At 36.8% G+C, this 15,701-nt stretch overlaps 1 protein-coding gene across 1 annotated transcript; it reads right to left on the bottom strand.

Moving 5' to 3' along the window:
• Nucleotides 1–13,536: 13,536 nt before the first annotated feature.
• Nucleotides 13,537–15,097, bottom strand: LOC129742833 (uncharacterized). The gene is made up of 2 exons (XM_055734772.1): nucleotides 15,062–15,097; nucleotides 13,537–14,985 (listed from the first exon to the last, which is right to left on the bottom strand). Exons 1-2 carry the CDS (start codon nucleotides 15,095–15,097, stop codon nucleotides 13,537–13,539), a joined length of 1,485 nt encoding a protein of 494 aa, XP_055590747.1.
• Between the last annotated feature and the right edge of the window lie 604 nt (nucleotides 15,098–15,701).

The following is a 15,701-nucleotide window of genomic DNA, read 5'->3' as shown; positions in this document are numbered from 1 at the left end:
GAATTTGACGATTGCTAGTCTACTTATGGTTACCAGAACTTAATATTAGCATTAGAAAATATTTTCATGATGTCTGTGTTAATCTCAAACGCTTTTTTGGTTTAAAAAGTATCAGCAAAATTTGTAAAATACCTTGTAAACTAGTGTAAAGTCTTCTATTTCGTAAAATACATATTTAGTTTTACTTTTAAATTGCACCAGAAGTTTAATGAATTATCGATGATTGATCCGTATCGCATCAAAGATGTCCATGAAAACTTCACGAGAAACAAACAGTTCAGCCTTCTAAACATTGTTCATATTTATTACGCAGCTAGTCAACCGTTCGATAAAAATATCATGCCAAACAGTTAAGAAGTTTGTTTACCATAACCTGTAATTCTTTATCTCTGGTAACTCTCATGATAACGTGAGGTATATATCGGTTATTTGGTATTGCAGTGGCTCTCTGGTTGAGCCAGAATAAACCTAGGAAACAAGAAATCGTGTCAGAAATGAAGACTTAAGACTTTATAATGGTGTTTCGAATCGCAATTCCAACAGCATAGTAAAAAGATCGTAGAAAATGTCGTCTGCAGTCAGTTAAAATCGGATATGACAGAAAGTCCGCCATGTTTGTGAATTTTGAAATGATTTTGTTGCCGCGCGGGCTTGAAGTGCGAAAATCATTGTCATGTTCTCTCTGTAACCAGCAGTGCATCCAGATGGCTAAAATTCAGATGGGAATTGAAGAATATTGACCAATGAGAGAACTGGAAAATATTGTCGCTGGCAACGATTTGAAGGCTATGAAAGCATAATCTTGTGTTCTCTTGCATTCTTACGATAGGTACGAATAAGGTGTCGAATAACGCCCAATTGGTGATGTTTTCGTCGTTTTAGAAAGAATAGAAAATTACCTCCGTATCTATGTAGGTATATTGTCTCCACTTCGAATCACCATTACCGAAGTTAAAGACTCAACTTAAACTGCCGTGAATACCCATCTCCTCAAAGAGCTGAAAATATTTTACTTACACAACTTCGTTACGTCGAGGGAAAGTCTTTGTCTCGTTTACCACTAGAAATCATATTTCATTAAGTGGGAAGACCTAACTTCAGCCAACGAATTTTTCAAAGTATATTTCAAACAATTCAACGTGTTAGGCAGAAGTCGTCATCTCAAGCAACTTTAATTCGTGTCAGCTGACGGAAAATCGCATCGCGTCAACTTTTCGATAAATCTCTATGTATTAGGTGGAACATTCTTTTTTTAAGTTTATTTTCGTTAAGTTCACGGAAGTCCTCATCGCGCCAAGTTTCTCTCATATCGCAGCTGAAGCTTCAACATCATCAAGTCGATCTCAATTTTGTGGAAGTTGTGAATCGTTATCACGCATTAGAATTAACATTTTTCTGTGTGGAAGTTCTCATAGCGCCTTTTGCCGGCATACCTTGAGTGAAGTTCTGATTACAGCTAGGAATTCTTAACAAACTAAGGGAAGTCCTCATCGTGTTTCAAAATCGATTTCGTTCTTGGCAGAATTCCTAATCGCGCCTCAAAATTAACATTGATCATGGCAAAAGTCGTTTTCATGCCTCAAAATCGGTCTTGGCGGAAGTACTCATTCCGCCTCAGAATTAATAAAAAAACTTTTCGAAAGTCCTGGTCGCGCTTCAAAATTCAGAACAAATTCGGCGGAAGTCCTCATCACACCTCGAAATTGATTAAAAATTTGACAGAAGTTCTCAACGCGCCTCAAAATTCACAGCCAATTCAGCGGAAGCCCTCATCGCACCTCGAAACTATCTATAAAACTGGCGGAAGTCTTCATCGTGCCTAAAAGTTTCACAGCCAATTCAGCGGAAGTCCTTATCACGCCTCAAAACTCATCAAAAACCTGGCGAAAGAACTCATCGCGCCTCGAAAATTATAATAAAACTGGCGGAAGTCCTCATCGCGTCTCAAAATTCATAGTCAATTCAGCGGAAGTCCTTATCGCATCTCGAAACTTATTATAAAATTGGCATCGCACCCTAAAATTTGTAGTCAACAACATAGCGCCTAGAAATTCATTAAAAACCTGAAGGAAGTCTTCATCGTGCCTCAAAATTAATATCGATCTCAGTGGAAGTTTAATCATTATAAAAAAAGTTACCGATCCAAAACATTCTGTTGATACAGACGGTTTCGGCCAATTTCGGATCTTTAGCCGCTTCCACATTGCTGCCGATTGCAGCAAAACCAAAACAATATTTGTTTTCGGTCTCCACTTGCTTTGGGCAATTCGCAATTGATGATTGCCGAACAATTAGGATATATTGACAGTTTTACACGAACACCACCTTAGCAGGCGAACATTCAACCCTGAATTTGCTTCTTAATACTTCTCGTATTCACACACTCTTACCAAACTCACTGATTTATTCTTCTTACACTTTTTCCACAAATTAGGCTTATTTGTGCCGCGTGAAACAGCATTTGAGCCGACAATTATTTAAAACGATCGAAAAAGCATCCAAATGATATCAATTTAAAAGAGATGCTAATTCACATAAATAAAAAATTGAGTTCAAAAAAACAAGAATGTAAAAGGCTCTATTACGAGCGCTTATTAAATAATTCACCACATTCAAAGCTCTGGAGAAACATTAATACGCTCTTAGGTAAATCTAAAACGACTTCCTCAATTAACCTTTCAGATGAAAGAGGTGTTATAACCAATAGTACACAGATTTGTGAGAAATTTAACAAACACTTTTCCACAATTGGAAAGAACCTGGCTGAAAAGATTCCAGTAAATACTGAAAATGATCATTTGACTCAAATCGAACAGGTAGAAAATACAATATTCTTACGGCCCGCTAGTGTAAACGAGGTTCGACTTGTAATTTTTTCACTTAAAAATAAAAAGGGTCATGGACCAGATGGTTTCCCTGTTAATGTCTTGAAAAATAACCACGAAACATTCTCGCACATACTTACACAATACTTTAATAAAATTTTGGAGTCAGGAGTTTTCCCGAACTGTCTAAAAATTGCGAAAGTCATCCCTGTTTTTAAGGCTGGCGATTTGCTTGACGTCAATAACTATCGCCCTATCTCGACTTTAAGCGTTTTTAGTAAAGTGTTCGAGAAGCTTCTTGTTAATAGAATTGTAGACTTTCTAAATCAGAACAATATACTTTATAAACTGCAATATGGATTTAGATCAGGTTCGAGCACTCAAATTGCCATCTCAGAATTAGTTGACTCCATCATATGTAAAATAGAGTCAAAAAATATTGTTGGGGCACTATTTTTGGATCTCAAAAAAGCCTTCGATACTCTAAATCATGACATATTATTGTCCAAACTGTATAAATACGGGATAAGAGGAACAGCAAATAATATCCTTCGTAGCTATTGAAAACACAAGAAGCGAATTAAGAAATATTGATATCGGTGTACCACAAGGGAGTAATATCGGGCCATTACTTTTCCTTTTATATGTCAATGATTTATGTAACCTTCAACTTAAAGGCACAGCACGTTTATTTGCCGATGATACAGCAATTTTTTATTCTGAAACTTCACCTGATATTATAATTCAGCACATTGAAGACGACCTAAAACTGCTTTCAAAATATTTCAATTCAAACCTACTTTCACTAAATTATACTAAAACAAAATACATGTTGTTTCGTTCTTCGCATAAAAAGCTACTTCGTACTAATGACCCAGCTATGAATGGAAATACTATTGAGAGAGTTAGTTATTTTAAATACTTGGGAATTTACTTAGATGAAACTCTCTCATGGAATCGTCACATTGAACACTTGGAAAAAAAAATTACTCCTCTTTGCGGTGTTCTTTGGAAACTGAGAAATTTTGTTCCACAACATGTTCTCTTTAAATTTTATTTTGCGTTTATCCACTCTCAATTGAACTACCTTATTATGATATGGGGAAGAGCCTCCTTGTCCCACTTACAGAAACTTCAAACGCTCCAGAATAGATGCTTGAAAAACATCTTAAAGCTCCCTTTGTTATTCCCTACCCTTCAGCTTTACTCTTTAAGAACGCATAACGTTCTTCCAATATCTGAACTCTGTGATTTGCAAACTGTTGTATATGTCTATGATAATCTACACTCAATTGAAAATATTCAAAACCTCCATTTTACTACGGGGTTGCGAACTCATAACACTCGCCAGTCAGATTTCTTGCAACGAAGCCGATCCACAACATCATTAGGGCAAAAAAGAATTTCATTTATTGGACCTACTAAATACAACACCTTACCAACGGATATTAAAAACATAACCAATCGTTCCATGTTCAAAACCAAAGTGATACAGCTTTTGAAAGAAAAATTGAACCATTAAAACAGTCGATCATCAACCAGTCTTTGTTTTGTTTACCTTTTGTACTTTTGTAGCGTTAATATCTAATATTATTTTTCTTAAAAATCTTGTAGTTTGTATTTTATCTTATAAAATTATTGAACATAACATAATAAAATTAGCGATAAATAAATAGTATATTAGTAAATATCGAATAATGAATCTCTTCAAAGGAAATTATTTTCCATTGAGATTTCATATTGTAGTCAATTTAGTTAAATAATACATTTCCTCGCACGACATTATAAAAATTTGTGTTCTCAGCATGATTAAAATTTGCTCGCGTTTACTCTTATTATCATTTTGCTGCCAGACATGCTGAGAACAGTAGCGTCCATTACCAGGGGGCTCAATTGAGCCTTTTGGTGTGGGGGAGTGTGGTGGGCCGCTACAAAAAAAAAAAAAAAAAAAAAATCGACGATCGACCGACCGACAATCGAAAAGCGGACATCACCATCTTATCCAAGCGCATAATTAATTTCTTTATATACGATTGAATATTGCTATTCTAATTTATTTTCTACGCAACGTCATAGTAGGCCATAAGTGTGCCACACATTTGAAAAAAAAAACCGAAATTCTTCCTGAGGAAAAGCGATACACAGGTGCTCGTGTTTTAATTTTTTTTGGGTGTTCAGGGGTGCCAATTGCATTGATATTTGGAAAATGATTAAATTTTTTCAATTGCATTGTAATTGAAAATCCTTTTCATGAGTACTGAGAATTTGCTACTTTCCGGTAGATTTTTTTTCGAATGTAAAATTTAACTCTCATTTATCTAAACGAAAAAACAACTTACTTTATCGCACACCTAAACGATGTAGCGAATAATGTGGATATGTCTAAAATAATCAGAGTACAAGGCGATTATTTTCAAATTCAACATAGGAAGGGCTTTCATTAATTAACTTGTTTGTAACAGTGAATGATTTTGCTTTCGTTTAGAAGTTAGAAGCAACTTTTTTTTTTTAATTTATCAAGAAGATCATGAAAATATTTTTCAGATGTCTTGTCTTCATCCATTTAGGGACCCACCATAATGCATTCAAAAGTTTAGCTGTTGATAGTTAAAAAACTTAATCAATTCCGAAATATTAAAATTAGTTTAAAATAAGCAAATACTGATTTTTGTAACGCACCTAGCATCAGTGGTGATGCCGCCAGCAAATCAAAATTTAAGGTTATGGCTAAGGCCAATTTTTTGCCAATACCATCGTCCGTATATACCCTTATGGGATAGAGATGATGAGGACAGTATATGTTTACATCATTACAAGGTTAAGTCGAGCAACTCAAACAGAGGTCGTTGTAACTTAGCAGTGTTGCCAGATATTCTGAGTGGATGACTCAGAATATTCGCACAGAAATGCGTAGTTTCTCATCTACTCATTCAGAAATGAGTACTTTCCCGGGTAGGGAAGATGATAAGCGGAGAGTGAGACAATAGCAATCGCTAATGAACTGTGTGGATATGTAATGACTAGACTGACGAAACATGAATAAAGATAACTCTTTTCCACCACTGAAACCTGCGTTTTCAATACATTCTTTTTGCATATCATTACACTGACCGTTAAAAACATAAATGGTGTGTTCAAAAAGAAAAGCATTCGGATTTTAGTAATTTTTGTTAACATTGATTCAATTTCCACTGATTTGTAAAATCTTCTATTTCCTTTTTGATAGAAATTTAATTAATAAATGCATATAAAACATTTGCAATTTCAGCATAAAATCTAATATATTTTTTCCAGAATTCAAAGTAAATAGATTGTACTTTCTGGCTTAAAAAATAATTGCTTCCTAAATTAACGATTAACGTGTTCTGGCATCATGTGACTAAAAAAGGTTGGAGAAAGTTATAAATGCTGAATTTCCATTGTTAGTTCTCATTACGAAATTCAGTACTCCTTTCTTGAATTACAATTGTATATTTTTAATATATTCTTAAATCTGTTTTAAAACTTGATTGATCATGAATCGAGAGTTTAAGGCAAATATTGAATTTTGAATTTTGAGTCAAATTCCGCATTTGTGCTCAGACAGTTAGGAGAACTTCCGGAAAATTGTACCCCACGTCAAAAGCAAAACGACCGATAAGGTTCAAGAATATTTCTTTATTTATTCATCAGTGTAACTGTTTTACTATACCAGCAGAAAAAAAAAACAAGATAACCTCCCTTTTGATGACAACAACAAGGCAGCTGTTGTCGAATTGTTTTGCCATACGGCTCTACTGGTACCTCAACGTAAGACATAAGTAGTTGCTATAACAGGGAGCACCTCAGACGTCTTCAATGGTGGGGGTTGTGAAAGAAGTTGTGCCGGCTCGTTTCGAACGTGCAAGGAAGGCTTTTGTGTGGGTGGAATAGTTAAGTTTTATTGATGCTACTTTATTCGCCGGGAATGCTTTAATTGCTGGTGGTAAAAAGTTTCAATGGCAGCTCGAGCTGGATGACTTTGTAGGGGAGGGTTGTTGAAAATAAACAGGGCTGAGGGTCCCCAACGACACAATTTCCACGGAAATGAGTTGAGCAGGTCGACGACACGTTACGTTCCAAGAGAGGTCCTTTTTTTCTCCTGTTCAAATTGAAATAACCCTCGTTGATGGGCGGTGAGCAGCATGAAAAATGCTTTGAATCACGCACATTTTCTATCGCTTCTTCAACTTCTTGACTAGTTTTAAAAAAAATAGCTCGTTGAAATGTCAACGTTTTGATTTTTTGTTGAATACCGCCATGTTTTGGGTCAGCGATGACCAGTTTTTTTCCAAATTGAAATGTTTGACCCTCCCCACCATACAGAACGTCAATTGGTAGAAACTGTCTCCCGCCGAAATCGATTACCGACTAAAAATACATCCCCATTTACGATCCAGACTTGTGGTGTGGTGTTGGGCAACCCTTTTCTAAAATTTTCATTGCCAAAACGTGAATCGCCTTTCAAAATTGGTTCCTCGGACGTGAGTGTGTGAGAGTTGAGTTTGACTAAAGCTGAGTTGAAATTCCCATCCCACTTCATCTTCATCTTTAATAAAGGAACAAGGAAAAACGATCCGGAAACAGACGCCGGATTTCCTTTCGCGTCGTTTTCCATTTCCCGGCTTGTTGGAACCGGAAATTTCAAGTCTCAAAATTGGCTGGTGCGAAATGGGATAATCCAATTTATAATTCTTCCTGTTTCTGTTCTATCTGCGTCTGTTATCTCCATTCTGGTGGGACAGCACGCCAAAAAGAGCATAAGAGCAAAAAAAATCTTTCCATAAACACCAAATATTCTTGTGTATTGATTTTTCTGCCAATTTCAGATCTCCTGTGTTTTCTTTCCTCTTCTTGGTATTCAACTTTCTACCCACCAGAAGCCGGTTGTTGCCTAATTCATGGGGTTTTCCCTCCCATCGGGTGGATAAACTTAGTTGTTTCTGAGAGAACCGATGGAAGATTTTTTTTTCTCAGTAAAAACAAGATCCCTCGGACAATCGGAATCGGTTTGATTTTGGCCCAGCGAGATCTCTGGGAAGCTAATATTTACGGCAGTGATGTTGGTCATGTTTTTCTTTACAAGAACAAATGGCTGATGGTTGTTGGATAAAGGCAAAAAAAGCCAAAATAATCCAATGGGTTGGGTGAGATTTGTTCATCCTGACCAGACACCTTAGGGACCGAATGATTCTCCAATCAGTGCCAAAGATATTTGTTCGGGATTTCACAGCAACAGCTGCAGGTAACGGCTTCTGATGAACAGAGAAAATTATGTTAGATGCTTCTTTTTTTTTGCTTACTTATTTTACAGGGTTATTAGAGCTCTATTTTTTATTTCGTTTGAATCATTTTTCATCTGAACAAAATGAGAAATTGAAAAACGTCCAATTGATTCATTGGTGCCAATTCTAAATAAAGTGACCTACCCGGGAATTACCGGGAATAAAAAAAAATCGGAAATTCCTGGAAATAAAAAAATCGGCAATTCCCGAAGCGAATCAAATTTGCAAAATACTAAAAATTCCCCATCTCAATTGGAAAAATGTATCTGATTGAGCATGGGAGATGGTTATTCTTCCTTGATATATGGCTTAGACTTTATCATTGTTTTTTTTCCAAAGAAGTGTTTTTTTTTTTTTCAGAAAATCGTTAATCATCAGATTCGATGAATATCCTTAAGCCGAGCTTACCAACTTCAATCAATAGTTAAAAATCTATCTCAATTATTTTTAAGCAAAAATCAGCCAAATTTGTCGGTTTAAGTACATCGTTTTTAGGTCTTGGGTTTATTTTTGAGGTAGTAAAAAACTTTATATGTTTTGCAATACTACTCCCTTCAAATTAAAAAAAATCCATAATGATTAGATTTCGTATGCAGAAGAGTGTAAAAATATTCATTTTCGATGTTTCCCGGTTGTCGTGATTTTACGAATCTCAATTGAGAGATTCACTTAGACACGTCTGTCGCTCAAAAAAAAAGATCAATGATTGACTTTGTTTTGTTTTTTTTGCCTAGTGTTGCCAATATAACAAACGTTGCCATAGACATTTATTTTTTTCTTATTTTCTTCAGTGTGGCCGAATACAACTTTTATTTTATTGAATTTTTTTTACTATGTTTGATTTATATTCAGCCTATCTCTTATCTCATCACTACATTCCTTCTCACCTCTATTCTCAAATAAAATATTTTACGCATCTACTTTTGTTCCATTTTCACTTTAAAAAAATTATTTACTAAATATTTTTAATTTATATTTCATATTCTACATCTTTTTTTTTCTCCATTCTACACATTTCATCTTATTTTTGCATATCCTGCATCTCACCTCTACATTCCTTCTCAACACTTTTCGCAATAGAATCTTTCATTTACAGACTTTCGTTTTTCTGAAAAACGAGACTAGGAATATCCCTAGTCTCAATTCTTCATTCCATTCCCTGCAAAAGCTTTTCAAATTTGAAAATTTTAATTATTTTCTGCATATTCTTCAACCAATCCGAAAATATTCTTCACAAAAGCCTTCCCAATCTTTGCATTTTCTGTTGCTCTGTTTTTTTAACAGAGTTAAAAAAAATCCGAAAACATTCTTAGCAACAGCTTTCTTAAACGGTGCTTTTCTTGTCACTCTGTCTCTGTTTTCGAGAACCGGAATAATTTGATAGGATTGTTAGAACACAGAGGTTTTAACAGTGTGAAACAGTAACATTACTTAACGCCATATTAAACAGAGCGTCTTTTTGGAATTCAAGATAAGTGCAATGTTTTTTTTATGGTTTCAGATATCATTTTCTAAACGTTTTTTACGCTGTTTCTAATCGTTTTATATCTACTACAGGAACTGTTATGTTATGTAAGCCGATTCTGTATTTTTCCACCAGAAGGCCAACTCAAAACAAACAATCAGCAACAGCTGCCTAAAAAATCTGTACTTCCTTAGCCAATTCCGTTTTTTTTTACACCGGAACGCCAAATCGAAGCAAACAAAAAATTTGCGCTTCCAAAGCCAATTCCGTCTTTTTCCACTGGAAGGCCATACCAAAGTAAACAATGAGCAGAAGGTGCTGAAAATCTGCGCATCCAAATCCATTCCGTTTTTTTTTCAACCGGAAGGCTAAATCAAAACAATCAGCAGCGACCGCCTTAAAAATCTGCGCTTCTCAAGCCAATTCCGTCTTATTCCACCGGAAGACCAAATCAAAACAAGCAGCAGCCTTAAATATCTGCGCTTCTCATGCCAATTCCGTCTTATTCCACCGAAGGCAAAATCAAAATATCAGCAGCAGCCGCCTTAAATATTTGCGCTTATTCTACCAACCACGCCATTGTCATGATTTTATGAATCTTAATTCAGAGATTAACTTAGACAGGTCTGTAGCTCACAAGAATAAATCAATGACTGACTTTGTTTTGTTTGTTTTGCCTAGTGTTGCCAAAATATCAAACGTGGCCATAGACATTTATTTTATTCTTTTTATCTTCAGTGTTGCCGAATATAACTTTTATTTTATTTTATTAAATTTTTAATGAAATTTGATTTATATTCTGCATATCTTGCATATCATCACTACACCGGGATCTCGAGAATTCCCAGATAAAGGATCATTAGATTTCCTGATTCCCGGGAGCGCTAAAATGGCTGAAAAAAAAACACTCTAGATCTGAATAAATTAGTATGTGCTTCATAAAAAGCGATTTGAGAGAATAAAATAAAATAATTTCATTTTCATTAATCTTATATCCTTCTCCTTTTCTTTTTCAGGTACGTGCAAGCAAGTTCATCAGATTCCAGGTATAACTAACGATTCCATAAATAATTCTAAATGTTTGATGTTTTATAAAAAAGAGGGTTGATTAGATATTAATAATATTATTTTCGTAGTTTTTATGGAGCTTTTGATGGATTGTATATAAGCTTTAAAAAATAGTAAAAAATCTTACAAATTAACTTAAATAAAAAACCAAAAACTTTGAAAATGTAATTCAGAATACTTTATTAATTGGATTCAATCCAGCTCCCGATCCAGAGAGACCTTTAAGTATAACGGACAATTAGTAGTTATTTTTACAAAGTGCTGTTATAATTGTTATAATTGTTGTATTTGTTCATTTAAATATTTCAATGGTATCGAGGCAAAATGAATTCTGAGATAGAAATCTCCAGACTTAGTGACTTACACTGTCGGCCAAAAGTTTGGGATCACCCACTAAAAGACATGCAAATTTTGATCGTTCATATATCAGCCGTCTTAGGACATATTGCAAATCTTCTGATCTCATTTGAAAGATAATGAGCGATAGCTTTTTCGGAGGTATTTTGTTCAGATATGATTTTTTAGTTTATTTGTGTAAAAACATCAACGGATCACCTGTTGATCCTAATAAAATAATGAGTTACAAACAAGTTAAAAACTACCTTAGTCTACACAGTCCTCGATACCATTAAAATTTTTCTTCGGAACGTGGCCCTTGAAACGTCGAAATCGAAGTACTCGGCGAAGCGGTTAAAAGTTCTAAAAATTCCTATAAGAGCGCTGTTGGCTCCGTAGTTGTTCAGCCGGATTGGAACATAGAGCTGCAGATTTTGGTTCCTTGGTCCTCGGGGTCGCACACTGAGGGGAATAGCTTCCAGCAACACGGGAGAGTCAATTCTCGACGCGAGAAGATCAGCTACGAATAAAACACGTGCAGCGTTTCGGCGGACATGAAGTGTGTCCAAATCAATAAGGCGGCAACGGCTTTCGTAACTGGGTAGGGGAAAGGTTTCCTAAATGGGCCTATCGGGTTAAATGACCCTACGGCTGTTTGATGAAATGGCTGACTAGACAGCTTATCTGACCAATGCATTTCGAGGGTGATACGCTTAGAACATATGGCAAGAAAGAATTTTATGAATTCACAAACTCAAAAAAATTTAAAAAATCATACAAGGTTTTGATACATTTTGATGTAATATTTCGACTTTTAAAAATTATATGTAAAGAAGCTTTAAACAAAACCTAGGATGGTTTTTGTTTCTTACACAAATGAACTTTAGAAATTAAACATATTTCACCTTTTGCTGAGGTTTAAAAATGATTATATAGTGGAATAATAAAGTGTTTTTGTATGCCCCCATCATGTTTGTAAAATGCCTCCATCCTAAAAAAAACAGGTTAAATAGAATAAATAAATGATTTTTATCATTGAACCTTCAAATCTAAGCTCTTAATAACATATTAAGAGAGAATTGAAGATCTAAAAAGCGATATGATAAAGTTTTTTCTCATGGATGAACTGCCTCCATAGTATGGCAACCCTAACTTTTGTTTTATTCCATAAAATTAAAACATTCATAGATTTTTATTAAACTTCAGCTTTGTCGTACGGAAATTATTACTTTCTAGCAGCTTCAATAAAATTATACGGAAATATTGCCCAAAAAACAGAATTTTTGTTCAAAACATAAATAGGCGCATTTAGCCCGCATGGTTTGAGGTTCGGCAATTTTGACAACACTTATAATAAAATTGTTTTCTCGGAAACGGAAGAAAATTTTAACATAAAAATTACTCCAATGTATAGAAAACAGATGCCTGCACACGTGTATATAGTTTTTGTACACATATTCGATGTGATATTTGATTAAATCAGTGTTCTGCTTAATAGGCGCATATAGCCCGCTCCTCCCCTAAACGAAACGGATCTAGCCAGTTCAAGTGTCTCAGGGCATACCGCATGAAGCGCCGCTGGATAGCTTCAATTCGTTCGGCTCCATTCTGGTAAAATGGGCACCAAACTGCTGATGCATATTCGAGAGTTGAACGAACGATGCTGCAATACAAGCTTTTTAGGCAGTACACATCTTTGAACTCCTTGGTTACGCGAAATAAGAAGCCAAGACTTCTAGATGCTTTATCAACGATGTAATTCGTATGAGTCTTAAACTCCAGCCGATGGTCTAGGATCACGCCCAGATCGTTGATGTGGTTCACCCGGGCGATGGTTTCGTTACCAAGAGTGTACTCCGCGTGTAAAGAGTTCCGCTTGCGAGAAAATGAAATGACAGCACATTTACTCCGGTTCAGAGGCAGGCAGTTGGTGTCACACCAGTGAGCGAAGTTATTGAACTGCCTTTGCAAGAAATCGATGTCCTCTTGGCTATTGATGGTGTGGAAAAGTTTGAGGTCATCAGCATACGCAAGTTTAGGTCCATCAAGGACAGTGAGTACATCGTTAAAATAGATGACAAAAATTATCGGTCCCAAGTGGCTTCCCTGAGGCACGCCTGAACAAGCGGAGAATTGTCTTGAGAAAAAATTTCCTGTTTGAACTGATAATTTTCGACCGGTTAAGTAGCTTCGAAACCAGTCTAGTAAAGATTCACAGAATCCTAAGCGTTCGAGTTTAACGATTGCAATACCGTGATTTACTTTATCGAAAGAAGCAGACAAATCAGTTTAGATTTGTAGTCGTGGATCGTTTTGGCAAAAATCCGTGTTGATAGTTGGAAAAGTATTGCTTCGTGGACAAAAAAAATGGATCCAGAACAACCAATTCAAACAGATTTGCTATCGAACAGAGAGCTGAAATTCCGCGGTAGTTGTTTATATCTTTCTTATCTCCTTATTTGTGAACAGGGAACATGTAAGCTTCTTTCCAAAGCGACGGAAAGATTGCGAAGTTGCAGCGAAGCTCGAAAAAAAATGCCTAATGGGAGTCAGTAGGTGTGGAACGTTTCAAGAAGATAGCTGGTATCCCGTCCGGACCCGTAGAAGATGAATTTTTAAGCTTAGCTGTCGCCTTCAAAATGGCTGCGTCATCGAATGTGATACCGCCTAAGGAAGAATCTAGAGGTGAAATATTTCTTACAGCCATATCCAGTTGCTCTGAGGAAATGAACCCAGTTGTGAAAACTCTTGAAAACTTCTCAGCAAAAAGATTACATATTTCAGGATCGGTGTTTGCTGAGTTGCCGTTCAAGAATATTTGAGACGGAAGTCCGGATTCTTTCCGCTGATTTTTGACGTACTTCCAGAAAGATTTCGGATTGGTTTTAAAATTGCGTTGTAGCCGGTGAAGATAGTTCTGGTAGCAACGCCTGCTGCTTTTTTTGTACGCTGTGTTTAGTTTGCGGTTTTCTTCTTTTGTGTAGAGAGACTTGTGCTTGCTGTAGTATCGAAGAGCACGGTTTTTAGCCGTCTTCAAATGTCGCAGCTGGTTAGTGACCCAGGAAGCTCGAGGGTTGGAAGGTAAGCTACGTTTCGGAACATGACGATCGATTATGTAGTTCAGTATGTTTGAAAAAGTCGCAGCGGCAGCATCGGGGTTAGAGAGATCGAGCTCGTTCTCCAATTCGATGGAACCTAGGACTCGAGAGATAGCTTCGTAATCGGCGTATTTGAAGTCCTGGTAGAATGGAGCAGTTTCCTCTAAGGGGGCGTTGATGTTAGTAACATCGAGTGAGACCACTAAAGCTGGATGATGAGAAACAACTTTGACGAGAGGAGCGGGAGCTAAATCAATTGTCAGATTCCTGAAGCCTTCGTTTATGAAGCAGAGGTCTAGCATACGAGCGTTTTCGTTTTCGAAGCTGTTGATCTGGCGAAGAGTCGCGGTCCTCAAAGAGTCCAGGAAGATGTTGGTAGGAGCCGAAAAATAGGAGCGCATAGGATCTGGGAACAAAAAGGCACCGTGGGATGGGCACCATTTCAAGCCAGGCATGTTGAAATCACCGATAACAAGAATATCATCTACGGGAGAGCAGATTGAGCTCACTTTGGAGAGGCAGCGCGAGGAAGACTCAGCTACAACCAGATCACTTGAGCGATCAGGAGGCACGTACACTACGCATAAATACAGTTTCCGGTAACCGAGATCAATGCGTGGCCAAAGAAGTTCCAAATCGTTCCAGGAACTGTCTTCGATCAGCTGAGCCGTGAGTCTGGACTTTACGGCAAGCAAAACTCCGCCACCAGTTGATTTTTTGCTGTTCTGGGGACTTCGATCGCAATGGAATTCTACATAGTCGGGGCCGATAATTTGACTGGATAAGGTGCGGTCGTTTAGCCATGTTTCCGTAAAGACGATAATTTCGTAGCAGGAACTTGACGTGGCAAGGAGGTAGTCAACCAGACAAGAATTCACACCACCGACGTTCTGGTAGTAAACGTTGAAAGGCTCAGATGTGTCGGGTGCAGAATAAGAACGAAGATCCAAATGCAAATTCCATCACGCGGAGAAGAACAGTCGATAACAGCGTACTTGCCATGCTACATGCTTTCCAATAAAAATGCCCTAGACTTACAGTTTCAACACCTATCCAAACTTTATCCTACGAAGCTCATCTGATGCTTGCCTATCCGCCTATTCTTCATGCCTTTACAAATTCTTCTACCTAGCGTTTCATCTCGCCGCACGTGTCAATGAACATATTAAATTAATAAATTTATCGGCGATTAAAACTTATCATCAACCAATAATTTGACAAAAAAGGAGGGTTAATAAATGGGAATAAACAAATTACGATTCACTTAGATAATTTTCGCAAAGTAGGGACGCCGAGTAGATAAAATGTGAAAAATCAACAAGTAGCAACTACTCTAAGCGAAACCCAAAAATTGCAATCATCGCTAGAATCGGGTGCGCATCTAAGAAAGCACATGTAAGTCGGTGTGGTGCTACGTTTTTTGCCTGACTGTGTATTGACAGTACACAGTCCAACTGGCCTGCTGTGTTTAGGAATGTGTTGATCAAAAGTCGATCACGCTTCCTATACAGAGTAGTCTGTTGTACGGCAAAGGCGTACCACCACACTTTCATGCTTTCCAATAAAAATGCCCTAGACTTACAGTTTCAACACCTATCCAAACTTT

This window comes from Uranotaenia lowii, chromosome 2, assembly GCF_029784155.1.
Source record: "Uranotaenia lowii strain MFRU-FL chromosome 2, ASM2978415v1, whole genome shotgun sequence".
NCBI lineage: Eukaryota > Metazoa > Arthropoda > Insecta > Diptera > Culicidae > Uranotaenia > Uranotaenia lowii.
Note: the sequence above shows the minus strand (reverse complement) of the source record. Positions and strands in the feature narration are given on the sequence as shown.